At 44.4% G+C, this 27,903-nt stretch overlaps 1 protein-coding gene across 6 annotated transcripts; it reads left to right on the forward strand.

Annotated features, from left to right (window-relative positions):
• LOC133170792 (neural cell adhesion molecule 2-like) lies at positions 1–27,903 on the forward strand. 6 transcript variants are annotated; one of them, XM_061303953.1, is made up of 18 exons: positions 824–970; positions 5,363–5,437; positions 7,109–7,315; positions 8,706–8,849; positions 9,094–9,231; positions 9,884–10,001; positions 13,228–13,397; positions 16,461–16,606; positions 18,919–19,069; positions 19,271–19,458; positions 19,569–19,665; positions 20,076–20,249; positions 22,032–22,151; positions 22,677–22,798; positions 22,891–23,065; positions 23,646–23,844; positions 24,087–24,126; positions 25,853–27,903. In XM_061303953.1, exons 1-18 carry the CDS (start codon positions 919–921, stop codon positions 25,919–25,921), a joined length of 2,385 nt encoding a protein of 794 aa, XP_061159937.1. In that variant the 5' UTR covers positions 824–918; the 3' UTR covers positions 25,922–27,903. The 6 variants fall into 6 exon arrangements, with proteins under 6 accessions (XP_061159954.1, XP_061159937.1, XP_061159946.1 ...); XM_061303962.1 differs by having other exon boundaries at positions 25,810–25,997; XM_061303970.1 differs by lacking the exons at positions 824–970; positions 24,087–24,126 and adding an exon at positions 1–123.

Genomic DNA, 27,903 nt, shown 5'->3' on the forward strand with positions numbered 1-27,903 from the left:
GTTGCAGTGGGAAGTTGTTTTTGAGAGCAAATACCGAATGGCAGCAAGCAATGTCGACTCGTGTGCATCTGTTAAAGGCTGATGTGTAAACCTTTTATGTTGTGCCTTGGACAAGATTTGTCCGTGAGTATTATTCGAATTTTGAAACAATATTTTATTTTGGTTACATGTGATGTTTAATGCAAACCTATTCACCGTAAATGTGATGTAGCTTGTATGTGTTGAGCTAACGCACAATTTTACTCCTAGTTTTAAGACGGTCTTAAGAGGGCAATGGTTTGAGGCCATTCTACAAATAAATCAGCTAAAAGGAACCAAGTCTGATTATTTGGAGCGTCGTTAACTCGCTGTCTAGCTGGTGAAAAACTAGATGCTTCAGAGTGAGGACAGCACACTCAGAATTCTGACTTTATTCTCAGAAATCTGACTTTAAAGTCAGAATTCCCACTTTAAAGTCAGAATTCTGAGAATAAAGTCAGAATTCTGAGAAAAAAAGTCAGAATCCTGTCACCCTTCGTTTTTTTTTTTTCTTCACTGGCGTTCCTTGTTGTTTTTTTGCCACCTCTGGCTAACTGAGATATTGGCTGGGCAAAAAGCTGCCGGGGAGGGAGGGAGGGAGGGAGGGTGCAGCCAGCGCCAGCTCGGTGAACGAGCGTGGCAGCGGGAGCGAGCGTAAAGGCAGGGGCGGAGGAAGGAAGGAAGGAAGGAAGGAAGGAAGGAGGGAAGGAGGGAAGGAAGGAAGGAAGGAAGGAAGGAAGGAAGGAAGGAAGGGAGGGAGGTTGGGAGGTTGGGAGGGAGGGAGTCGATAAAAACCAGTGGACCACAGTTGCCCGCCGAGTGCAAGGCGAAGTGGATGAACGGATCCGACCTTTTTCCTTGTACGGCGTCTTTCTATAGCTGCGAAGGAGCTGCTCTACAATGATGCTCCAACTCGTGCATCTCGTGGCGTTGTTGGTGTGCGGCAGCCAAGGTAAAACGTGCGCGCGTGTGCGTGCGTGGTGTGTGTGTGTGCGCGCGGAATACCCGAGCTTTGTGACTTAGTGCACAACTTTATTTGGGCGTTTTGAGATGCTGTGGACGGACGGAGAGAGGGGCTGGATTGTTGGACTGGACCTTGTTTGGTAGTTGCAGCGCGTCTTTGCAGGAGCCAGGGGGCTTTGAAAGGAGGGGGCGGTTGAGGGAGCCTTTTTTTTTTTTTTTATTGAGCGAAAACACTTTTCTGGTCACTGTTTTCTGTTTAGGTTCTTTGAAATGTCCTACATGTACATCCAGATACTTGGAACTTTAAGTCGCAAAAGAAAGATTTGTGTTCCGTATTGTGAATCGTGCATGCATGACCCCCCACTTCTTCTGTCCAGTCGATCCAAAGTGAGGCATTTGCACTTGTAGTCAGTGATGCCTTTGAGAAGTTTGCACAAGCTGCATTGTTGCGTCTGTGTCTTGTGTGCACAAGTGGAGACGGTGCCTGTGTCTGCGCTTGCACATCCGATGAGCAGCCTCATGGTTGTCACAACTGAGTGTCGGTCGGGGAACGCACATAGGATCTGGCAGCTTGTGTTTAACAAATCCATCAATAACCACCCACAGTCAGGATCATTGTAATAATGAAAAGGTCCAATTTTCATTTCTTCTGTCAGACTTTCATGGTAGGCGATTGTTTTCCCTTTTATAATATTGGTGGCGCACGGTATCACACGGAGAGCTGTTTGTTTGTTTGTTTGTTTGTTTGTTTGTTTGTTTGTTTGTTTGTTTGTTTGTTTGTTATTGCTTGTGTTGGATATCAAATGAAAAAGAAAAAAAAAAGCAGCATGACGCGGTGCGCCACTGCAACCACGACAACGAAAATAGTGTCAAATATATTCCTCTCTGACCGAGTCATGGTATTCTATTTGCAAAGCAAACATTTTGTCACAGCTCATTTAACATGTAGGCAACCTAGCGATACTGTTATTACAATAAAGCACCAAATAATCGGCAATTATGGAAAAATGGTCGCATGCACAGAAATCGACAGTATACCAAAACCTTGTGTCTTTAAATAGAGATCATGACGTTTGTTGATGAGATCAGGGATTGTCAACTGGTGGTCCGTGGCGGGCGGTATTGCAGGTGGCCCGCCAAATTGGAAAAATGAAATTGCTTTATTTATCTAGTGTTGCACTTGATTTCTTTGAGAATAATTTAGCCATCCGAATGATGTCAAATGGAGCTGAGATTCGAAAAATCCATTTGGTTACGTGACGCAAGCTTAATCCCGTCCACTATGTGCTTTTTATCTGACAACGGTGCAGCTCAGGGTGTCTCTTTCCGACTTTTCACTTCAAGCAACCTCTTCAGATCTATTAGGAGCATCTCCTTTTCACATGATTTTTGTTTATTTATTAATTTACTTTTACACACCATTTCACCTGCTGCACTTTAAAACATATTTGCCAGTTTGAGATGTTCGCTTGTGGCAGGCACAGTGTCAGTGTTTGGTCAAAATATTGCCATATGAGGCACGGTATTGCTCCAAAATGTGTCATTTCTTCAAAATATTTGGTTAAATAAACATTTCCAGAGTGTGCATGACTTCTCGCAGCGTATTCAATTTGAGCATGTTTTGGTGAAAAGAAAGAAAGAAAGAAAGACAGACAGACAGAAAGAAAAAAAACCCCGCATCAACAAACTGCTTCAAACACTCTTGGAATTGTGAGTAAATGATCTTTTTTTTCGGTTTCCACCTCCCAGAAACCGCATGCAAATGCAATCAGGGATTTTCTGTCAAGAGGCAAATCTAGCTTTAAGTCTGTCTATGCGCCATTTGAACAGATTGTTTGGTGAACTCATCGTTTGCAGCCGCTTGTATTTGTGTCATTTCCGAGTGAAAGACAATGGAACCACTTGTGTTTGCAAGTGTCTTTCTCTGCGAGGAGATCAACCGTCTAGAGAAAGAAATCAATAGTACAAAATGCACTCGGCGAGAATCTGGAGCATGTTTCTGACATTTTTCGTCTTGGATCTTTGCAAGATTGCCTCTTATCCTCTGCATCTCTTCTTCTTCACATTGACATGCAAGCTTCTCAACTGGCTATTCGATTTTGAAGCAACCATGGTCATTTCAGCTCGTTGATTGAGGATTTTGCTCCAGCTTTGCCGAGTGCGCAAAATGACGGTACTGCAAAGAGGGTTGATGGAAAGTTCAACAAGGGTAATCACAAATCAATGCTGTGAACTGAATGAATATTTGCAAAGGGCTCATTTTAAGAATGGAAAAAACGTCGATCGGAATTACAATTCAATAATATGAATAAATCATTTTGTCAAATAGTATTTCTTTGTCTGTATGCACAATTCCAGCATATAGTAAGGCTCATACTGCTGCTCACTTTTTTCAATGTTCCTTTTCAAGAGGTTCCATTCTGCATGGGTGTTGTCAACCTCAGTGTGGCCTGTCAGGATATTGGGCAAGCTTTTACGTATTCGCAATCGTGAGCAATGTCACACACTTTTGTAGAAATGTCCGCGTCTCCATTTATCATAAATGATACGTAAGGCGCAAAAGAGATTTAATCACCGAGCGAGCGGTCAGTCCGCACCGAACGCATATAAAGGCCAATTACTAGTCTCTGCATTATGCGCCATCTGCCTCACTTCATATTACTTTAAATTCACCACCGACAGAAGCCTTTGAGGACTGCTTATCTGTCAGCGTTCCAGCCTGAGATGAACACAAAAGCTTTATTTCGTTTCACTTTTGCAGCATCTGCCGTTGAATCATAAATGCAAAGCAAGCCCCCCCCCCCCAGCTGAGTCCGTGAACCTCGGAGGCTGGAGCTACAATGTCTGGAAAATGAATTCAGCCCTAATTTTCACATCACCTCGGCAGCAGAGGAAGTCACTCGTCCTTTTCCCCCAGGTGTCGTATTGATTGAGCCCTCAGCTGGAGTGCCGGGTTTTTTGTCTCCTTCTTATTTTCCCCCCTCAACGTAGAAGCGCCAAGGTTGAATCGAAACTGAAGCCCGTAACATTCTGTCATCTTGTCTGCCTTGCTATTTATGAACACCGTTTGGGACTCAATGTTGTCAGTGTGTTAAGGGGATAACGAGGAGTAGACTTTGGTATAATTGGCCAACATTTTGCCTCTGCGACATTTTCCTCTCAAAAAGGCGTACAGTAGGCAATATTTTCAGTCAGGAAAATATTGTGGCTCAATGCCAAGCTGACAGTTTGAGGTGAATTAGGAGGTCTGTTGGTGCGTCTTTCGGCTTTGGCGCACGTCTGCTTTTTCCTTCACTCTTCGAAAAAAACGCGAGAGATATATTTGCTTGAGTTTTGCTAGGGTGTCTTTGTTTGTGTTGAAAACATACTTGTGGCTTTCCCCTCGATTGGATACGATGATCTAATATAAGTGTGGTCCATTTTTAATTCTTGTTTTTATTTTATTAGATATATATCCTTTTCTTTTTCAATCAGACAATCAGTATGTAAGTTTTTGCAAACATGACCTTTTATCAGGCCAGTCTTCAGAAATCTAGTTTCCTATTGCGTGCATCCGTCGCTTGTAATTCCCTTGCTCCCTCCCGGCTGCAATGATTGTCTTTGATGGAGGGCAACGTCGGTTGCTCAGACTGCTGACTGACTGACTGACTGACTGACTGACTGACTGACTGACTGACTGACTGACTGACTGACTGACTGACTGACTGACTGCACGCTGGGCTCAGTGAAGGACAACAGAGCGTGGAGCAGCTTTATTCGGCCCCACTAGGAGCTGTTGTACTCAGCGGGGTCAGCTCATCCAGCACAATGTAGTCAGTCAAATTTTGGTGAGAGTATGTTTGATGCACGGACGGCCATGATAGCTTGAAAGATGATCATGGAGACGACTTTTTCAGAAACTTGGATGAAATGTGGGGGATTCGTTTTTTCTTCATTGATCGTTAGTCTCTTCATAATGCACATTGTTGACCGCTGTGTTGGACACAAGCTCAGCGTTTGTTACCTTTTTTTTTCATTTTTTTTTTTTTACCAGAATAGTTTATTAACCCAGTTGAAGGAAACCTCCCAAAATGCATTGCGTCGGCAAAGAAGCTTGTAGCGGCTGCACTCAGTCACTCAGTCAGTCCCACAAAGGCTGTCTTTGTCTTATTCAAGCATCTCAAGGTTGTCGTTTAAGTCTTTTGAAAAGTAATAGCATTGCTAACTAATTGGGTTAGAAGGCTAACGGATGACTCGAAAACCCTTGAAGGTTTGCATTCCCGCTGGAAAATCGTTCTCGGCAAATGTGTTAAACTGTTATACAACATATGATCAGCTCAGCCGTAACTAAGTATTTCCGTCCCCCCCACCCCCTCTTCTTTTCTCTGTCTGTTTGTCACAGCTATCCTCCAGGTTTCCATTTCTTTGAGCAAGGGGGAGTTAAGAGTTGGAGAGTCCAAGTTCTTCATCTGCTCAGGTAGAAAACGCCACTGCTGTGTGTGTGTGTGTGTGTGTGTGTGTGTGTTTCCATGCATCATATGTTTGGAGACTGGTTGTATCGGCACAGTGGGGGGACTGTTTGTTCTTTTAATGACAGTAAACAGCAGCTCCATGCTCCCCATATGGTGAGTGACATTAACCCCCCCCCCCCCCCCCCCCCCCATTGTTCCCCTTCTAAATGGTCATCAAGCGAGTTCAGCGCTGGCAGGTCCAAGCCACCTCCCGCTGTTTGCCTCTTCACTTCTGCCAGCCAGCTCACAAACAAGCGTAGCCTGAAAAGAGCGTTGGAGGTGTGTCAAGAAGCTCTTCTTGACACCGCAGGCTGTCTCGCTCGCTCATCCTCGGCCTTGCTCTATTTAAATGCAATATTGGCTTAATAATGGCCTTGCTTGCATAACATTGGCCTGTCCTAATGACAATCATCATGGACATGTGTGACAATGACAATATTCTATTCTATCAAATTCTAAACAACCTATTTGAAAAAGCAGAGAGCGATACGTTCAATGAATCCAGCCTGGAATTAGTACATAATCCAAATATTTTGGGCATTTTTACAAGTGCGTATGAGCAGAAATCAGTTTGACCATGTAAAAAAAAAAAAAAAAAAAAACTGCGGAGAAATGCTGACGGTGTATTCCAAAGCAAAGACAGTTGAAAAGGTTTTACAGGATTTAAACAAGAATTCAATGCAAGCATGAGTTAAATGCAAATAAGAAAAGGTTAACCGTACGAGACAGGAATAAAACAAATAGAAATAGAACTGGTCCAAACCAAAACTCACAGCTAAAAAGCGAATAGCACAGAAGGTGAAAAATTGAAATCCTCAGTCGTGCTTAAAAGCAAACAGAAAAAGGATTTCCTGGCAAGACGAGAAGCTGGCGAAACAAGCACAAAGGTGACGATGGTGACAAGCAAACATCAACTTTCCTTCCAGCTCTCCTGCATGGACAGCAGCGGGTGGGAGAGTAAAACAGAAGGGTTAAAAAAATGGACACACTGATAAAAGTTCGATCTGCGTGGGTAAGGATTTCAAATAAAAACAATGGCTACCAGAGAAGAAGAGGCGCCAATCATCAAATCAAATCAAATCATTGCGCTTGACTGGCTGACACTAAAGAGCATTTAAGCGGCTCCAGCCAAGCGTGACAGATATGGAGGGAGGGACTCAACTGACATGATGTAACCTCTCCAATTAACGCAGTGGCATCACGCCAAAACAAGCGTCAGCTGCTCAAACACATCACAGGCGGCGCCATGTTTGTTTGCCTGTGCTTTGGAAGAACTGAAGCAGGATTTAGCATGGGACTGCACAAGTAGCTAGCATGCAACCCTCCGGGAGTATTTCTTCTGCTATCATTTCTTCTTCCACTATCACTTGGCCATTGGCAAATATAGAACGTGTGGTGCATGACCACCACCACCACCACCACCACCTTCTTCGCCACCAGGAGACCCCAAAATGCAAGGCATTGGCTGAATGGTGGAAACAATTTGGGATCCAGAAACCATGTGACATGGGTTCAACCAACGCCTTGTATGTTACTTCCGCCAGTTGGACGAAGGATATACATACAGTAGAATGGTCGCTGTCTAATCATCATCTTGTAGCCATCTTGACGCCGTTCCGACTTTTGCTTTTTTGCAGCCATTGGCGAGCCGGTGAGGCTGGAGTGGTACAATCCTCAGGGCGAGCGCATCGTGGCCTCCAAGCGAATGGCGTTTCACACGGAGGCATCGCGATCCCGGCTCATAATCTACAACGCCAGTGTGGAGGACGCCGGCATCTACCGCTGCCGGGCCACTGAAGCCAGTGGTCGCATGGCGGAGGCATCAGTGGTGCTGGAGATTTACCGTAAGCTCCACACACCTTTCTCTATTTACTGCTCCGAGCGTGCCACGCGAGCTAATAATCACGTCGCAGCTCAATGAATCCGCATCATTGGGTGATTCGGAAACCGTTTTATGTCCATGTGTAGGATTATGGGTGTCTATGTTCCCTCTTTGTCTTGTAATTAAAGTCGAATGACTTGGAGCCACGCCATGGGACTCTGATCCTGCCAGGCATGATGAGGGAGGGATATGCCACTGAGGCCAGCCTTCCTTGCTGACCCAGCAAGGATAAAACCCAATGTTATGAGGCACAAAGGAAGGGGGGGGGACGCGGAGCGTTTGTTGTTCAGTATTTACACAGACAATTCCATTGTGAGGATGGCATGGTTAAAACAAACTCAGAATTGCAGTAGGATTGCTCTCAAGAGTGATAGCATCCATGTTTCATGTACTGTAAGTCAGCGGTTGCCTTTTGTGATGGCCAAGTAAGTTTCTCGAATTCTTGTTTTGCTAGCACCCATTTGCACAAAATCTTCCAGAGGTTAGCCCAAGACGTCCGTTGCGAGACTTGTGAAAATAAAGACAGGAGAGCAAAATCAAATCAAAAGAGTACAGAATTAAAGGGGATGCTTATTTGCCGTTTTGAACGTGTGCAAAGATGGAATGCAACAAAAGTGGACATAGAGAACTCAAATACACAAGATCATTTTCTGCTTGACAAAAAGAACACAGTGCTCAAGATGTCCAATGTACAAGGAGGAAAGGACATTGGATGAATGACCATGCAGGCACTATGCATTGACAGGTCAAGAAATACAAATATTTTTCAGTCATTGTGATTTTGATCATCAAAAGAAGTGTGATTATTTTTTTTCCATAATCTCCCAACCCCACTATTTTCTCACCAAAATGTCCTCCGATTCTTTTTTGAACTGTTGATTGTAATTGCTGTTATTTAAGGAGGCAGGCGTCTGCTCTGTCATATGCACTGTGTTAGGATATGGATTTTAGATATTGATCTGACTCCAAATTGTGATCAACACTTAACACAAGAATTGCTATGTTCTAATCCACACACTGGCGCACCTAACAATTTTGCGAGTTCGTTCTGTCAAAGAGAAGACCAGTAGATCAATCAGACCGAATTTACCAATTGTTTAATCTTGTCAAAGCAAGCTAATACAGGCGCCTGGGTCTTGGGTCCTTAACACAAAAACTCGTGTGCCTTCGTGACCAGAAAAGACAACACATTCAACCACACAAATGTCCAAAATGTCCAAGGTGAATAATGCAGACTGGTATTTATTTGGACTGAAAACAAAGCAAACTTTTGCACGATAAGTAAATACTTGAGTGTGTAACGAACGTTGCCACTCGGGCAAAAAAGTCGACAATCTTGTTTGATCTCGCAGAGAGGCTGACTTTTCGAGACATCCAGTCGCCGCAGGAATTCCGCTACGGTGATACGGCGGAGGTGCTGTGTGATGTCATCAGCTCGCCGGTGCCGCAGGTCGTGTGGTCCTACCAGGGGAGGGAGATCACTGAGGAACGCCACAGTAAGTGGAAATCAGAAAGAAAGAAAGAAAGAAAGAAAGAAAGAAAGAAAGAAAGAAAGAAAGAAAGAAAGAAAGAAAGAAAGAAAGAAAGAAAGAAAGAAAGAAAGAATCTGTGTCCATTTGATCTGCCAAAGATTGACTGACAATCTTCTTTTGTCATTTTGTTAAACATGCTTCTCTTGTCTGTCAATTTTTTCCCCTGCCTTGTTTTTGAAAAGTTTTTTTTTTCTTTCCCCCGATTCAGGCAGGTTCAAAATGCTGACAAACAACAGCCTGCAGATCCACCGCGTGACCAAAGCGGACGAGGGAGTGTACCGCTGCGAGGCCAGCGTGGAGGCTCGCGGCGAGATCGACCATGTGGATATCGCCGTGGTGGTCAACGGTGAGTTGGATGAATGTCAATGACGTAGCGTTTGGCAACGGTTATGTTTCCATCCCGAGTCTCCTGTTATTGCTTCCATGCGATTGGAAATGTCCAAAATGGCTTGGAGGTTTCAAAAAAAAAAGAAAAAAAGGAGGATGGAATTTTGATTTCCAAATTTGTATTCATCTAGCGGCACCATTCCTGTCTTGTAATGGTTGAGCTGCTCCAATCCTGTCTGTGCCTCATGTAGTAATATCAAATTGTCCCTTGAGCCGCCACCCCCCCCAAAAAAAGCTGTGTTGGATATTACTCGCCATTTATACGAGGCGAAGCTTGCTCATTGATTTGCGACATGGCTACCTGCAACAATCGGTGCAGTGTTGGGCTGAGACAAAATGGATTCTGTAACGGATTGTAATGGATTAACCAACTTTGCTTTCAAGCGAGCAACGTGCTTGCCGTTGCTTGATGTCGGCCAGAAACCTCAAATGTTCAAATATGGTCCAAATTTTTGTTGAAGAAAATGTTAATGAAGGTTAATTGGAAATATGGACTCACGTTTCAGCAGGATCAATCGCAAATTGCACATTTGCTAATTTTGTGTCCAGTTGTGCGCAGTTTTGGGTTGCCTTCTTTTTCTGATGCGATTCTTTTCCCATTGTGTCCACAGTTCCCCCGGTTCTGTCCGTTACCCAACAGTCATTCAACGCCACCGCCGACTACCAGGAGTCCGTCACCTTTACTTGCATCACCTCCGGATCGCCCGACCCTGTGGTAACATGGCACAGGTATGTTCCACTCTCCAGAAAAACATTTTGCGTCCCATTCACGGAAATCTCACAGCAGCTCTTGAATTTGTGTTCCCAACTGCGTCAATACTTCCTGCAGGTAAAACAAGGAGCTGCGGCACGGCACGCTGGTTATAGATCAAGTCGATAAACCTTTGAATTGATATTCCGTCCTCGCGCACAAGCCTTCCCCCAGCCGTCTAGTAATAGCACACGCTACTTTGGGAGCGGGTGTGTAAAAATGAGCGCCTGGAGAGCCTTTGACACCGCGCTGTCAGCTTTGCACCTAGTGCTCCGAAAATGAGCTCATAGAAAAGCAGCCATTTCCACATGAGGGTCTATTGATAAAGGTGCTTGTTTCCTGTGGCCTGCTTAATAGGGGTGTAAATCGCGGGTTTTGTCACGATACGATATAATATCGATATAAAGAACTACGATACGATATTTGCCGATATCTTAAAGCCTGCTGCGATTCATTCACGATGTATCGCGATATAGTGCTCTACGATCGATTTTTTTTTTTTTTTTTTTAACTAAAAAATATAGAACAATATCCTGATTTATAACAATTCATACGCAATATCAACAAGGTACTGCAAACTCTTTATTTAGGAAATGACAAGAGTATTGTAGTATACAAATTGCTTACTTTAACACTGAACTTTGATGTGGTGTTTTTTCTTTAAATGTGCAGCGAGATTTGTGCTCCCTGAATATTTGTTCAGCGCATGGCAGGATTTACAAACTGCACGTGTCTTGTCCGTTGAGCCATCTTTTCTTTGGAATCCAAAGTGCTTCCAAACGAATGACTTGAAGCCTAAAGGGGAGGGAATTTCCTCGTCTTTTTGGACACTAGCCATAGCACCAGCCCAGGAGCCGCGTACTAGTTGTCGCCTCCCTTTTCACGTGCCTGCTCTGCTCACAACACAACAACGCCGCGCACCCGGAAAGAGGAAGCAAGCAACAATGAACTGGATTTCAAAATAAAGTCGCGTCTAATGTCCGAGGTCAAACACGGCGATATAAATCGATGTTTACCTTTAGCATCGATGCCAATAAATCGTAGAGCATTATATCGATTAATCGATGTGTATCAATGTATCGTTAAACCCCTAGTGCTTAATTCTTTGATGCGGCGGATTCATCCGAGCTGGCTTAGCATTGCTAATTGTTCCACATGTCTATGCTGCAGCGTGTCAATGTCATGCTTGCAATACGTCGTCAGGCATGGACGGCACTGTTTAAAAGTCAAAAATGTCTTCCTCCAAAGACTGATTGGCGCAAACGGTCAAGGATTGACAATGGTAACACGTTGACGTCTGCATTCCATACTTATGCTAGCCTTGCATTTTGTCATTCATGAATGTTCAAATATTATGCATCAGGATTGAATGGGATGAAGACAATTGTGCTGCCGCTGCCAGCTGTGCCTACGTCTTCCAATTTCTGTTTTGTTTTGGGGGGGTCTTGGACTGATTGGTTGAATAAAACGGTGCGCTGCCTCAGCAAACTTGGGCTGACCAGCTCCTTGCGGACCGATTACATTACAGCCGTTCATTATTAACAAGTCAGGCTCGCTCGTATACATACATATGTCGACCCGAACTATTTCCACTCGAAAGAAATGGTCTGAAAAAAACATCCGGGCTTTCATTTTGGACATGTCTTGTCAACAATTATTGTACGATCATTATTATGTCCATTATTATAATAGCAAGTAATAGCAGACGATGTGGGGAAAGAACAATCATTCAATCGGTTTGTTTGAAAAACAACAACAAAAACGGAACTCATCATATTGGGATGTACAGCAACCCTGCTGTAAGCAGCATGGCCGTTGTTTTTCTCCATTTTGTTCTTTGTCATATTCTTAAAAGAGAGAGATCTACTTTATACTGGAATTCCCCCATATAGGGACAAATAAAGGACTATCGAATGTAATTGAATCGACACCATTGAGCGTGTCCTCTCCAGCTGTATTGCTGTTTGGGGTGGCGGCTGCACTGACTACAACTTGAAGGCCCTGCAGCGCATAGTGAACACGGCTGGTAAGATTGCTGGTGCTTCGCTCCCCTCCTTGAAGGACATTTACACCTCCCGTCTCACCCGCAAGGCGACCACGATTGTGAGTGATGTGAGTCACCCCGCTCACTCCTTGTTCGAGCTTCTGCCCTCTGGGAAGAGGTACAGAAGCCTGCGCTCCCGCACCACCAGGCTCTCAAACAGCTTCATACTCCAGGCTGTTAGGATCCTGAACTCGCTCCCCCGTTCTGCGTAGCGTCCTGTACTTTTACTGTCTGTACTGTCTGTATGCACACTGGCTCTTATTTGTTGTGTTATCTGTTTATTTATTATTTATTATTACTCTTATTACTTACTATTTATTGTTATTATTGTTTATGTTTTTACTTTTGCGCTATGCTTGCTGGCTCCGTTTTGCTCCTCTTATTTATTGTGTTATCTGTTTATTTAGTATTTATTCATCACTCTTACTATTGATTGTTTGAAGTTTTGCCTTCTTGTTTTTATATTGTGTCGCGTACTTGTATGTCTATCGTGTTTTGTGTCTCGTCACCGTGGGATAGAGAAAAACGTAATTTCGGTCTCTTTGTGTGTTGTGACATGCACATGTGGAGAGATTGACAATAAAGCTGACTTTGACTTTGACTTTGTGTGTTGTGACATGTGGAGAGATTGACAATAAAGCTGACTTTGACTTTGACTTTGAATGGGCATTAGCAAAGATCCACTTTTACAGGTAGGTCTCCCTTTTAACTCTCTTCCATTTGGCACACCGTTGGAAGTCAAGTCATAGCGACTCCCCTGCCTGCCCTCACAAACTTATGAATTGAACCTTTAAGTAAGCAAGCCCAGTTGCATTTCTTGTCTGCGGGATGTGCGGCCTCGCACCCATGCATCTTGAGTAATGGAGCTCCTGTCAGTCAGCGTAATGACATCCACCGAGCCACCTGTCCCATGCTGCTCGTGCCCGGGATGAGCGTATTCCACGCCACAGCCGAGGGCCGCCGGCAGCCGAGTGTAGCCAATACACGTCAGCCTTGACAGACAACACATTCCCTGAGCAGAGGAGGAAGAGCTCTCCGGGTGACACAGTTTGAGAAGTTGTAGCACGTGTGGAGAATTTGGATGCAGGAGGGGGTGTTGATTTAACCATTCACTAATGAAAGATTCATTGAAAAAAAACATGTGCTCTGTCTTTGCATAGGAAAGGCCAGCGACTGGAGCCATCGGATCAGTACATTCTAAGTCAACTGGAAGGGGGGCGGAACATGCTCACCATCCGCAACATCCGTCAGGTTGACGGAGGCTTCTACTACTGCAAGTCTGCCAACAAGGCCGGCTCTCAGGAGATGGAGCTCTTCCTCAAAGTATTTGGTGAGTGGGAAAATGCCCGTAGCTCCCAAGGTTGCGTTGCGTGTACATCGTATAACATCAAGTTTATATTGAATCCTATTTCGCCGGCGTATCAAGGTGATGTATTCATTTTTGGAGGGGTCACCGACTGAAGTATCTGCGGTGTTTCAAATGTCGGCTCTGCTACATGATCCAAATGATCGGAATCAACTTGGCTCATTCTTCAGAATACAGACATGAAATGAAGAGCTTACGCGTAAAGGGAAGGCAATGTTTGAATTTGAATCGGAATAAAACAAATAGCCACGAATACAAAGTGGCATTGTGTAAGCAGATATTAGGTCAGACTGTGTAGACATTTGTTTGCTTCCAATCTAAATTTAGCCTTTGGGGTGGAAGCAAAGAAAAAAACATTGCATATTCTCTTACTGTCTGTCCCAAGCTGCTTAAAAATATTCCAATTTGACAAGAGCCTATTCTTTAAAAAAAAAAACTTGGTTTTCCTCCATCAGCTCCATTTGAACTGTCTTTATTTTTTACGCAATTCCAAATGATCGTTGCTGCTGGCATTGATCAACCCTGGATCATTTCATTTATTATTATTTATTTATTTTCAATTTTTTTTACTTTTCGTTTTTTTTATATTGACTTTTAATTTTGAGTTTCCTGTATGTCAGTGCTTCTCAAATAGTGGGGCGCCCCCCGCGTGTGACCCTGGGGAACAGGCTTTTTTTTTGGCAGTACTAGAATAAAGTGTAATTGCGCGTTTACTACAGCAGGGGGCAGTGGCGCTCTCATTGTTACTTCTGTCACGTTTGCGACAGTGCAACATTTTACGACTTACAAGACAAGTTAGGATAGTCACGGTGGGGAGGGGGGGGGGCGCGAATACCGTTTTTTTCCGTGTATAGTGCGCAATATTTTACTAATTTATTGTCCTAAAATCTGGGGTGCGTATTATACATGGGTACAAAGAAAAAAAGTTTTAATTTTTTTTTTTAAATTTAATTCAAAGTCATGGAACAAAAAGACAGGGTGACATTACCAAAGACAGGAACAGAATGACAGTAACACATGCAATGATCCAACGGTGAGCGAGGGGCAGACAGGACTTAAATACAAAACACGTTACATCGATTGAGGTGACACAGGAAGAGCGGGGTGACACGAACAGAAACTATGGCAACCTAGACACATAGCAAAACTGGGGACGAGACATGACAAATCTCCCCCGAAATAAAACTCACCTTTCTTCTTGTTTGTTGTCAATCGCGCATCGCATTCAGCCATCCTGCCCAACACACTTAGTAAAATTCATAATTGACGACACATCGTTTGATGCGATGGTGCAATCCTCGATGGTGTGTTATTGTCAAATATTGTTTGTTTTTTAATCTCCATCGCGGACCGGACGTCATACGGAGGCCGCCATTACAGATGCGCAGAACGGTTGCGCAAGACACGTCAGCTATATAAAGAGCGAGAGTTCAGTTCTCCACCTATTAGTTTCAATTCACAGTTTAATTAGCAGTTTCAATCAGCAAATAACAAAATGCGTATTACAGGTAATATTTTATTTCACAACACTTTGCCTTGTTCCTTTCGTCTTTGCTGTTCATTTCAAACACGCTCCATACGACCGCAATGCTCTTGTATCAGACGCTCGCTCGATCACCTGCGAGTTTGCCGTCTGTCACAATGTACCCTACACAAATCCGAAACATTTGTTGCGGCTCCGAGTCACGACGAGGGGCAAGTTTTGGTTTCCAAGGTTGTTTTTATTCCTCTTCAACGTCTCTCCCATACAGAGCCGCCTCTTCCCCTGCGCACGGAGCGCGGTGGTGCGTTTAGGGGCAGTCGGAGAAATCATCTCCAACAAAAAAAATGACATCCAGCCTAGTTAAGACCATACCAAAGACTTTAAAAATGGGACCCATTGCCTCCCTGCGTGTGTGACGATCTTTGGGACTTAAAAAAAAAAAAAAAAAAATTAAATTTTTTTTTAAAAAAATTCATAAAAATTGGGTGCGTATTATACATGGGTACAAGCTTTTTTCCAGCATCAGCATGCCATTGTTAGGGGTGCGTACTATACATGGGGGCGCACTATACACGGAAAAAAACGGTAGTTTTCTTCTTGCTAGGGGGGGGGGGCGTAACAGAAAATAATTGAGAAGCACTGCTGTATGTGAACATTTATTTGGGTCCGTTTCTCTTGCGACTTTGCGCCTTGTGCACAAAAATCTTGAAAACCATTTTGTCAAAAGAGCAAGCAAAAGACCTTCAAATCTGTTGTTCGGAATCGAAACAAATTCACATCCCTACAGGTCAAACATAAATTCGAACGTCTTCCCAGTGTCATTTTGACATGACAGCAATGAAAGCTTTCCTCCCGCCGGTGCAATCACAGATGTTATGTCATTCCGTCTTTCAAAGGCCATCACTGTGGGATCTGATGTTCCTTCACATATACATACGCTTGCGCTGTTTTGAGCAAGCCTCACACTCCCTCAAGTGCACTCTCGACAAGGTTAAAAGCTTCCATCCAACCGTGTGGGCTCGTTCGTTGAGAACCCATGTAGCGACGTTGTTGGAAAGATGGTGAAAATGTGTTATGCAACATTTAGAAACCATGCCCCCCCCCCCCCCCCCACACACACACACACACACATGCGGCGTTTTCAAGCTAGCTTTGAGTTCCTTATCTGGAGCAAGCAATCGCCCTTAGCACACTTCTAACGTTTGTGTCAGAATGAAAACACCCGGTTCTTCTCCCCCCCCCAGAAAAAAAAGAAAATCAGGGAAGGCAGAATGTGCATGGCAGCAGAGGCAGGCTGGATATTTGAGAAAGACGTTTCATCTGTAAATCTGCTGAGAGTGGGCCAGAGGGTTTCCTCCTCGTCTTGACAGAAGCAGAAGCCAGTGATTTAGAAATGATCAGCACCTCGGTCATGCATCATCTGTGTGTGTTTAAACCTGCCGGCGGCGCAGCCTTCATCTTCTCTTTCTGACTGGCGCTCTCATCTTCTCTTATTTTTCTGGTGACTGTCTCCACCCTCCAAATACATTCGACGTGGCCTGCAGTCCAGCCCCACATCACACACCTGAAGAATGTGACAGCGGTGGAGGGCAACGGCGCCATGATTCTCTGCATGGCTGAGGGCGAGCCGTTGCCGGACATCTCCTGGAGACGAGCCAGCGATGGGCGGACCTTTGTGGACGGAGACAAGGTAGCTAGCGACCGACCGAGCGCCAAAAGACCCATCTGCCATTGGAATTGTGCACAGTGTCTTCTGGTGGGAACACAAATGTGTTGATTTGGTAATGCTCAGACCCCGTCCCGTCCCGGTGCATTTTTCCTTTCAGAGCCTCGCTCAAAACACAAGCACGTCATAAAACAAACGATCCCAAAGATTCTGCTACAAATTGCTTGCGTAGATTCTCCGTTGTCCAGGTCACACCCGCTGAGCTGCAAATGGAGAGACTCCACACCTACACATTTTCAACTGGAGAAGATTTTTAGATTAAAGGTGAAATTTGTTCCCCCCAAAAAACCCCAATAGCAATTGTTATAACTCAGCCTTTGCGGCTTTACGCTGCAAACTGCTTGTGTATCCTGCAAACTGCTATTCACCGTGTAGCCTCCCTTCCCCCAAGACAATAACGAAGCAAACCAAAATGTATTTGGAAACATTCACCCTAGGCTATTTGAATCCTCGAAATTGGCCATAGCTGTGAATGTTGAATTTTGCCATCTTTTATTCACCGTCTTTCAATACAAGTCATCTGCATTTTTTTGAATCGAGCCCAGTAAAATGCATTTGACGTCGATGCAAAGTAATCGAGTGCCTGTGTTTGCCTGGTCTAGTTGAATGCTAAAAGCCAACATTTACAGGTCATCACTGCTATATGTCTTCATAAATGTCGAGTCATAATCCTTCCCACTCGCCATGTCTGAATGGGTGAAATTAGTGTCAGCCTGTCGGCCTACAAGTGCTGCCCGTGACCAGTCCATAATCAGATGCTTTTAATATTCATAATAACGTTGTTTATTTTTCACGCACATGCCGCAACTCAGGATGTCAATGACCTTGTACTTAAATTGACCACAAGGAATGATTTGAAATTGAATGAGGAACAGCTAGGCTACTTTGGGAATGGAATCATTGACGGACGGCGGAGGGACAACAATAACAACAGCGCTGTTTTGGTTTTTTTTGCTGGAAAAAGGTCACCACAAAACATTGCCATCACTCAGTTATATTGATCTTTTTTGATATCGTCAGTAATGATACATATAAGCAGCTATAATCATCTGGATTTTATGAAACAAGACAACAGCACTAGGAAAAGAAGACAAAAACTAACGACACTTTCAAACCATGCTGCCATTTCCAGCTGCTATTTCGAATACGTCCCTCGCACATGCCAGCCCCCCCATCTGAGAGTCAGATGCTTGCTTGTATTATTGATGCATTCTGTAAGATCTCTTCTACCTACTCCTCTTCATTAAGCCTTCAAACCGACGCACCATTTCTGCGCTTCCCTGTTGTGTGCTGGCCACTCACCTTCCACTGAGCTGCATATCAAACAGGCTGTGCTTTGGCCGCCCTGGTCTCTGCTCACACACCCCGCCAGTTGGCAGAGAGGAATGGGATGGGATGCATGCGAGGGAGGGGGCGTTTCCTGACTCAGAAGCTCCTCCCCTGGAAGGTGTCCTCTCTCTCTCTTCCTCCTCCTCCTCCTGGCTGCTCCGTCCATCCTCAGCATTCAAAGTGTTGCGTGCTCCTCCAATCCCATTGAGCCCAGCTGGCAAAGTAAACAGTCAACGTGTGAAGTGGTGAGCCACTGGAAGTCATTGGCTGATAGATATAGATAGATAGAGAGCGAGCGCTGCTGTGATAAGAGTGCCGATAAGCTAAATAGGATCAAGCTGAGACAACAAAGAGTGTGTTGGTGAACTGGGGGTTACATTACAAGAGCAAAATGTGCAAGGGAAGATGCACACTGCAGGGAATAAATAGCATGACCAAAGCCACATTTACACCAACAATGGTCCAGTTTAGATTTGTTTTCAACTGAATTTGTCTTAAATAAGAAGCAACCTGGAGTCATCAGCTGATCACTATGAGGTGTTTTTGCACTTTCTTGTCCTGAGATTTATATATATATATATATAGCTACACACATACTATATAAGTACACACTCTCCCTCCCTGAAGTGCCCCCTCGTTGACTCTAATCAATGATTAAGTCAAGAAATAACTGAATAAATGGAGCAATCTAAAGCAATTTGACGATCTCAAAGGTAAGAGCGTAGCAAAAGCTGACTTGGGAATCAGATTAATGATGCCTGTCATGATGTAATATTTCCTCTCAGGTGCAGTTACTTTGTGAAATATGCACGAGTCCAGTGTTTCACCTCCCAAACTATTTTCATCTCAACAGCAGCTGAATGAACTGAACTCGTGCACTGCCATATAGACGTCATAGGCTTATTGGAAATGAAAAGGTGGGCCTCCTGAACATTTGATGTCCTCAGAGCCAGGACGGACGCTTCGAGGTGCGCGCTCACCACGGCAAATCGGTGCTGACCGTCAGCGGCGTGAGGCTTGCCGACCTGGGCCGCTTCGACTGTGAGGCGCTCAGCAGGATCGGAGGGCATCAGAAGAGCATGTTCCTTGACATTGAGTGTAAGTGGCCATTCCAGGATGTTTCTCGTGACTTTTGTCCTCCCAGCATCGCATGCACAAGTGTCGTAGAATACCTCGGCTGCGGGGAAATATGTTGGCCGCCGCCATTTGGCCCAATTTGCATTTGCTACTCGCCGTAGGACGAGGCTCCAATTAAGAGCGCCCTCTCTTATTAACACCTCCGCGATGTGTCTCGGACAGACGTACCAAAGTTCTTGAGCAACCACACCATCTACTATTCTTGGGAGGGCAACCCAGTGAACATCAGCTGTGATGTGATGTCCAACCCGCCCGCCACTTTGCTGTGGGGGAGGGAACACTTTGCCATCTCGCCGGAAGGGACCAGCAACACTCGGGTGCACAACGCCATGGGCAAGTCTCTACTAGAGGTGTGGCAGAAGCATGAGCACACGGATGCATGACCGACCTACTTGTTGTCTTGTCACGTTTGCTTTGTATTTCTTCCGGTATGAAAGTCGACGGCTTGTTATACTTGTAGGTTACGCCGATGTCCGACAGGGACTTTGGTCGTTACAACTGCACCGCCCGCAATAACGTCGGCATTCGCTACCAGGAATTTATTCTGGCCCAGGCAGGTGAGTGTGACTTCCGAGCAAGTTGGCAAAGTTAGCCGACCCGCGTCAGGGACTTGACTGTACAAGGACTTTGTTGGACATTCAAATGCTAATGAGCCTATTTGTAATTATGGCAAAGTTCCACGTCCACTTGTATTCTCCCTATCTTAATCTCAAACAAAGCCGTCTGATTTACCATTCCCTCGGCTATTTGCAGAAGTGGCCTCTAATTGACTGCAGTGCAGGCCAATACATGATTGCGCATTCCAATTATCTTCAGTGCGGATTGAATGGTAACCAAAGTAAGGAATAAAAGCTGACCTCGCATGATTACATCCAATAAGAGACAAGATAGGCGCCCCTATTCAAATTGGGGGTCTTTCGGGATCCCCCCCCCGCATACTGCCACCGACTTTTGATCCCATGTCCAGATGTGCCGTCCAACCCGCACTCGCTACGCCTGTCAGCCATCTCCCGGCGTTTGGCCGCCGTCACGTTCGTGAAGCCGGATTCCCACGGCGGCGTGCCCATCGGCTATTACCTGGTGCAGTACAAGGAGTTGGGCCCACAAGACTGGAAGGACGTCCGATCGCATAGTGTGCACAGTGAGTATTCCACGGAGCACTGAATGACAAAAGTATCGGGAGGCGCAATTGAAACGCGTCATGGAAGAAGAGACGCCGTTGGCCGTATTCATCAAGAAGACACAAGGTCAGAGGTCAAAACCCTCTAAAAACAGACTTCCTCCAACTTTTTCATTTTCTCGCCAAGCTCATCCGGTTCATCGATCGACCGAGCTGCGCTTTGCGAAATCGTTAGGCTATCGCTCGTTTTCATCCTTTACAGTAAATGAATGGCACGTTGTAACTCAGGCAAATTCGACTACAGAATGAAAGCGGATGAATAAGCTGGTCCAGTTGAATGTAGTATTTCTTCTATTAGTCTCTCTTCTTTCAGAGACCACAAATACAGTTTTTTCCGTGTATAGTGCGCAAAATTTAACTAATTTATTGTCCTAAAATCCGGGGTGCGCATTATACATGGGTACAAAAAAATTAATTTCTTTTTTTTTTATTTTTTATTTTTTTAAGAAAGTCATGGTACAACAAATCCAACAACAGGACTGACCGACAAAGTCGTGGAACAAAAAGACAGGGTGACATTACCAAAGACAGGAACATAAACCACATCATGACAGTAACACATGCAATGATCCGACGGTGAGCGAGGGGCAGACAGGACTTAAATAAAAAACACGTTACATCGATTGAGGTGACACAGGAAGAGAGGGGCGACGCGACGCGAACAGAAACTATGGCAACACATAGCAAAACTGGGGACGAGACATGACAAATCTCCCTCGAAATAAAACTTGAAATCACCTTTCTTCTTGTTTGTTGTCAATCGCGCAACGCATTCAGCCATCCTGCCCAACACACTTAGTAAAATTCATAATTGACGACACATCGTTTGATGCGATGGTGCAATCCTTGATGGTGTGTTATTGTCAAATATTGTTTGTTTTTTAATCTCCATCGCGGACCGGACGTCATACGGAGGCCGCCATTACAGATGCGCAGAACGGTTGCGCAAGACACGTCAGTTATATAAAGAACGAGAGTTCAGTTCTCCACCTATTAGTTTCAATTCACAGTTTAATTAGCAGTTTCAATCAGCAAATAACAAAATGCGTATTACAGGTCGGTCATATTTTATTTCACAACACTTTGCCTTGTTCCTTTCGTCTCTGCTGTTCACTTCAAACACGCTCCATACGAGCGCAATGCTCTCGTATCAGACAAGGCTTGCTCCATCACCTGCTCGTTTGCTGTCTGTCACAATGTACCCTACACAAATCCGAAACTTTTGTTGCGGCTCCGAGTCACGACGAGGGGCAAGTTTTGGTTTCCAAGGGTGTTTTTATTCCTCTTCAACGTCTCTCCCATACAGAGCCGCCTCTTTCCCGTGCGCGCACGGAGCGCGGTGGTGCGTTTACGGGCAGTCGGAGAAATCAACGCCAACAAAAAAAATGACATCCAGCCTAGTTAAGACCATACCAAAGACTATAAAAATGGGACCCATTGCCTCCCTGCGTGTGTGACGATCATTGGGACTTAAAAAAAAAATTTAAAAATTTTTTTTTAGAATTCATAAAAATTGGGTGCTGATCTTGAGGTCCTCTGTGTTTACACTCCATTTTTAATATGCGGTACGCGCGCCGGGAGATGAGCAACAAATGAGCAGGTATTGAGCAATTGAGTGAATCCCAATCAAGCTGGTAAATAAAGAAAGAAATATTTATGAGGGAGGCAACTTGTTCTCAACAGGAAAAGTTGTACGCTCCTGTTTGCGCTGGCCCTGTGATCCATGGCTTTCTGTCTCACCAGCGACGGTGGTGCTGAGCGGCCTGGAGCCCAATACGACGTACGAGGTTCGAGTGGCGGCCGTCAATGAGATGGGTCAGGGCGAGTTCAGTCACATGGAGACTTTCCAGACTTTACCCGTCCGTAAGTCTCTCATTTGGCATATTTCTTGATGGAATTCAGGATTCCTTAGTCCTTATTGATTTCAGTCAGTTCATTGTGTTCAAGGCACAGTAGGCCTTCTGTTTGGGACAGGTTGTTTTCCCTCAGGCGCGGTGGTTTCATTTACATTAACTAAGAGATGGAGTCGTCAGTCACCTGCTTTGTTGTTTTCTACGGATCATTTTATCTCATCGACTGCCTTTAAATGGTGCCATTTCACCCTTAAGAATAGAGGCAATTCAACAACACCCACTAGCTTGGGAGTGTCCCAAAAAAAAAAAAAAATGGGTATAGTGCTTTTCCAGACACAATAATTGCATTATTCATTCGTTCACACATTCCCATTTGGGTGCTGATCTTCTTTCCGAGCCTGTGTCAATATAAATGCAAGGCGTTGTAGTTGTGCCATAAAACTATGACTTACTCTTCTGATACGTTAATCAGTCAATAGCATTGGAATGAATGGAATGGAATATCATTAGAAATTCAAAAGGCTCCATTTGTCAGGAGAACCGAGCCCACCAGCAGTCCACGGGCAGAGAGGACTGGGCAAAGCCTACAAGCTGGGCTTGGTCAAGCAGGATGATGGCGGCATGCCCATCGTGGAATATATCGTCAAGTACAAGACAGTGAGTGACAACAAAGGTTGTCCGTTGTGATCACAAACCTCTCATCCATCCATCCATCCATCCATCCATCCATCCATCTGACTCGATTGCAGGATAAAGAAGAGCAATGGATGACCAAGCTGGTTCCGGGCTCCAATGACTTTGCCACTTTGCAGCCGCTGCAGTGGAACACCCGATACGAGGTGGAGATTACGGCCCGCAATGTTAAAGGCTTGTCGGAGCCCACCTTCTATCAGTTCTTCATGCCACAGAAACCGGAAATCACAGGTAAGCGCATTTTAAGGGAGGGACGGTTCTCATTAGGGCTCAAACATATTGGAAAAAAACACAATATGGATTTTGCTAGATCTAACATTTTATTGGACTTGTTTTTCATGTGACATGGCTGAATGTGACTTGATCTGTTTTTGTTTTTTTCCAATAGTATTATTGTTTTAGTTACAATTATATTGTGAGGCAATCTGGACATTCTTATTTGATAGTTTTGTCGTTTTGATGTTTGTGCGCTAATGAAAAAAAAATCTGAATTTAAGCAGTAGTTTTATTTTTCATTGGTCCAAAAAATATCCAATTTAAATAGAGTTATTTAATCACAGAAAATACCTTTGACTTGGCTAATCCCATCCTAACAGTTCCTTTTGATTCTTTTTGTAATAGTACAATTTTTTCAAGAGCTATTTCTGTGTGCGGGAGCAACATACCTAACCCACAGTGCTCTCAAGTGTTTGTTATTAGTTTTCTTTTCAGTTTCGAAAGGTGCTGGCGCTGCGACTGCCATGACTGAACGAATGAATTTGCAAAGCTCAGCTAAATGGTCATCACTGGACCTCTTCTTCTGTGTGAGCAGAATCCCTCTTCAACGGGCTGAGCCTCGGGGCGGTGGTGGGCCTGGGCCTGGGAGCGCTCCTCCTGCTTCTTGTCCTTGTGGATGTCAGCTGCTTCTTCCTGCGCCACTGTGGTCTGCTGATGTGCATCACGCGCAAGCTGCGCAGCAAAAAGACAGCCACCGGCGGCAAAGAAATGGAAGAGGGCAAGGCCGCCTACCTGTGAGTGTCCTTTTCTTGTCAATGTCAACATGAATGACTTTCATGCTTGCCCAGGGAGCATCTGCTGTGGGTGTCACGGCCTTTGGGTCACGACTACATTATTATTATTTTTTTTTTCAAGCTAATGTGCACACGTGTTGAGTGACCTGTGTGGCAAAAGTTAAACCAAACCCGTGAAAGACTCAAATCTAGCTAGCTTTTTATTGGAGAATGAGAAAAGAAACCTTCTCTTTGCCGTCTAGGTGCACCTACAACAGCAGCCCGACCACCTTTTCAACCACAGTATGTCTCTGATAATGTCTTCTTCACAAACATCTCATCCTGCGTGTCTCGTTTGCATGTAGACGTTCACACGGATCAAGTGGTTGTCTCCGTATTTGACCGCGATCCATTGAAGCGTTCATGATTCAAACACAGTTGGAATTGTGCACGTCAAACACAAATTCAGCTTGTCATTCACTTCCTCATTTCATGGACATGAAATTAGGTTGCAGCAGTACACGGAAAAAAAGTTTTTGATGGCTTGATTGAAATTTGGTTCATCGAGAGGTCAAATGAAATCTTCGACTATCATCAACCCAAGGTTGGATGCAGGCCATTTATTTGCATCTGCAGGTCTATTTCGGGAAAATTCAACTCCATTTGGATGGGTAAATGAGGCCCAAAATGAATTGGAAAATCCATTTGACTTTGAGAATCTTCCTCATTTTCCAATTTGCCCTGTTGACAATCCCTGATCGAATACACTAGACATCTACCGTAATTTTCGGACTATAAATCGCGTTTTTTTTCATAGTTTGGGTGGGGGGGCGACTTATGGTCAGGAGCAACTTATATACATATATATGGGTTTTTTTTTTCACTTTTTTGGGCATTTTATGGCTGGTGCGACTTATACTCCGGTGCGACTTATAGTCCGAAAATGACGGTACTTGAAAAGTATTTCTGGATTTAGATGATTTGATTTTGTGCAACCACTTGAGGAAATAAACATGTTTTTAGTGTAGCTTCATGCAACCACTACTAAATGGCACTTAAGCTTGTGTTTCCGCTTTGGGCTTGTTACAGTGACAACGTACGTAATAAGCAGCTAAGCGGCGTTATCAGTCGTTCTGGCCCAACTTGATTGAGGGATGTCAATATGCCGCCGGATTCATCCCGAATGAATCCATGCAAAGCATGGTGGCAAAGGTGCCGGCGCTAGTCCAATCTGGGTTTGCATGAGCTCATGAAACATGAAATTGCTTAACGTCCTCCAATCAAGCACTTATTGTGCTTATTTGGCTGGATTTCACTCTCCTATAATCTCACTTGTCTTGTTGCGAGAGAATTTGTGTCCCATTTCAATGGATTTGCATCGTGAAAGGACGCTGGATGTTTCTGTCGCTTGTGCCTCGTCTTTGGGCTCATTCGGTGGGCCAAAGCTAGTCAGTCTCTCCGCGTACTCACACGAGGCTTTTTGAAATCGATTACAATGATTTGACCGTTGAAGTGACCAGTTACCAGTTACTGTGTGAATAGAGCAAAGATTGAATCATTCACACTGATCATCAAGTAAATAGTGCGATTTGGAGAAAAATGATCCCATTTCCTGAACAAATCCTTCTTGAGGCTGGATATCAAGCGGGAATCAGCTTACTGACAGCAGTACACGAAGGCGTCTTGCTTTCGCTGTCTTCATCGAAAGAATTTGAGAAGATTTAGAAAAGACCCTATCATCTCACACTTGCGGGAGAAAACCTCTCTCTCTCTCTCTCTCTCTCTCTCTCTCTCTCTCTCTCTCTCTCTCTCTCTCTCTCTCTCTCTCTCTCTCTCTCTCTCTCTCTCTCTCTCTCTCTCTCTCTCTCTCTCTCTCTCTCTCTCTCTCTCTCTCTCTCTCTCTCTCTGTCTCTCTGTCTCTCTGTCTCTCTGTCTCTCTGTCTCTCTGTCTCTGTCTCTGTCTGTTCTGTGCTCTGAAAATTGCAGGAAACTCACGATGAAGGAAGAAATTGGCAAAGAGTCTCTCAAGGATACTATTGAAATCAAACTGCAGGGCGACCGCCGCATCCACCCTAAGCCGGACGACAACAAAGCATAGAAGGGATGGGGAGGGGGGCCGGCGGCGGGGGCAGCTTTCCCGCAAGAAAATTCGGATCACCAGACCAAAACCCTAACAAACATACTGCGGTGGAAGGAAAAATGATTGTATATTTTGTGTTTTGTTGTGTCTGGTTATGATGCTTTTATTTGACCCCCCCTCCTCCTTTTCATATCAAAAGTATTCACAGTTGAGTCATTGCTCCCCCGCTGAGCTCTCTCTCGCTCAGCATCATCACGCTTGCGGGCCATTCTAGCCAGAGAACCTCAACGATACGCCGATGATGTCAACCTTCTTAGTTTCCCTGGCGTGATTGGGCAAGCTTCAGTATGGACAAACTATTTTCTACAGAACAGGGGGAAAGAATCGTTTCATTCTGTGTTGCCAGAGAACAAACAAAAAGGGACTCGTCAAATAAAAAAGACAAAAAAGAATGATGTCGTGGCAAGTAGCATATGTGGGTTGAGTTGTTTTCAAAAGTCTTTTTCTAAAGTATTGACGCTGAGTATTGTTGCCACTGTTGTCATCTGTCATTACGCAATGGATGTTTTTGCTATTTCGGTCTCCTCCTGTGAGCTTGAACTGTGAACGTTTCGATCGATCCGAGCGAGCGCTTTGTCGGAGGGAACCAACCGACCAATCGTCAACATTTACCTTGATCTCTATGCGCTCTGTGCCTTTGATGTCTCCTCAAAGTACCCCCCCCCCCCTTTCTCCTTTTGCTCGCTGACATTGTCACGTGTTGTACATAGGTGAGAAGAAAAAAATATTTTGCAGAGCTTTTATGTAAAAACACTATAAAAGATGTGACTTTTTTTTTCTTTCGCAAAAGGCAGATCGTTCTTTTGTCATGTTGTATTTGGTCCAAAGCTTAGTGCTCGTCCAACTTTTGATTGTTTTGTCAAATGTGCAGCGATCGCGTTCATCTGAATTGAGGAGGTCATTCTATTTGTTGAGACATGAATGTTTATATGCGCTGGGAAATGTAGTAAACACTGAAGAGAACATTAGTATGAGTGGTGGGATGACTACTGATGCTGACATAACAGGTCTGTCAGAAAGATTCCAGGACCGGCGGCGCAATCCATATCTTTCAACACACTTTTTCAGTCCACTCTGTGATGCCTTCGGATCTCCTTGAGCTAGGGAAGGAGGGGCAAAATCATGAGTGCTCGAGAACGTTGCTCCAGCACGGACACGGCAATGTTGTTCTCTGCCAGGAAGTGTCAGACGCTCAGGGTATTGAGAGCAGGTGCGAGTTGAAAGCACAACATTTGCTACAGGATCTCTTTGTGGAGGTGCTGCTTGATCGCCTGAGCTCCACAGAAGGACCATTTGGTTTCTTTTGTGACACCAGCCCTAGAACCTTTCTGACATACCATGTTGAGCTTTGTCAACTTTGTCTTTGGCAACTCTGATTTTATTTTATTTTTCTGCTGTATTTTTCATCTGATGTTGTATGAGATGATCATGACCTCCCATGAATGTGACTCGTTGATTTATGCACTTGTGGACCGTGATTGACTCCCCCAGGCCGCCGCTCAGACCGTGGATTATTTTTTTGGTTTGTTTTTTTACAACGTGCTTTGTCCCAGCCAGCCTATTCTGCCTTTTGTAATAAGTTTAAGTAGAAACACGTTTACATGCAGCGCTTTACCTCCCTCTAATAGTTGCAGTGGGAAGAGCAAATACCGAATGGCAGCAAGCAATGTCGACTCGTGTGCATCTGTTAAAAGCAGATGTTTAAAGCTTTTATGTTGTGCCTTGGACAAGATTTGTCCGTGAGTATTATTCGAATTTTGAAACAATATTTTATTTTGGTTACATGTGATGTTTAATGCAAACCTATTCACCGTAAATGTGATGTAGCTTGTATGTGTTGAGCTAACGCACAATTTTACTTGTATATTTTCCTAGTTTTACGACGGTCTTAACAGGGCAATGGTTTGAGGCCATTCTACAAATAAATCAGCTAAAAGAAA

The sequence above is a fragment of the Syngnathus typhle genome, linkage group LG2 (assembly GCF_033458585.1).
Source record: "Syngnathus typhle isolate RoL2023-S1 ecotype Sweden linkage group LG2, RoL_Styp_1.0, whole genome shotgun sequence".
Classification (NCBI taxonomy): domain Eukaryota; kingdom Metazoa; phylum Chordata; class Actinopteri; order Syngnathiformes; family Syngnathidae; genus Syngnathus; species Syngnathus typhle.

Excerpts from the sequence above, each read along its gene's own strand:
- LOC133170792 (XM_061303936.1), top strand. The coding sequence starts at position 919 with ATGATGCTCCAACTCGTGCATCTCGTGGCGTTGTTGGTGTGCGGCAGC. Across the intron at positions 7,316-8,705 it reads AGTGGTGCTGGAGATTTACC|AGAGGCTGACTTTTCGAGAC; the intron begins GTAAGCTCCACA and ends TTGATCTCGCAG. Across the intron at positions 19,459-19,568 it reads TGGGCAAGTCTCTACTAGAG|GTTACGCCGATGTCCGACAG; the intron begins GTGTGGCAGAAG and ends TTATACTTGTAG.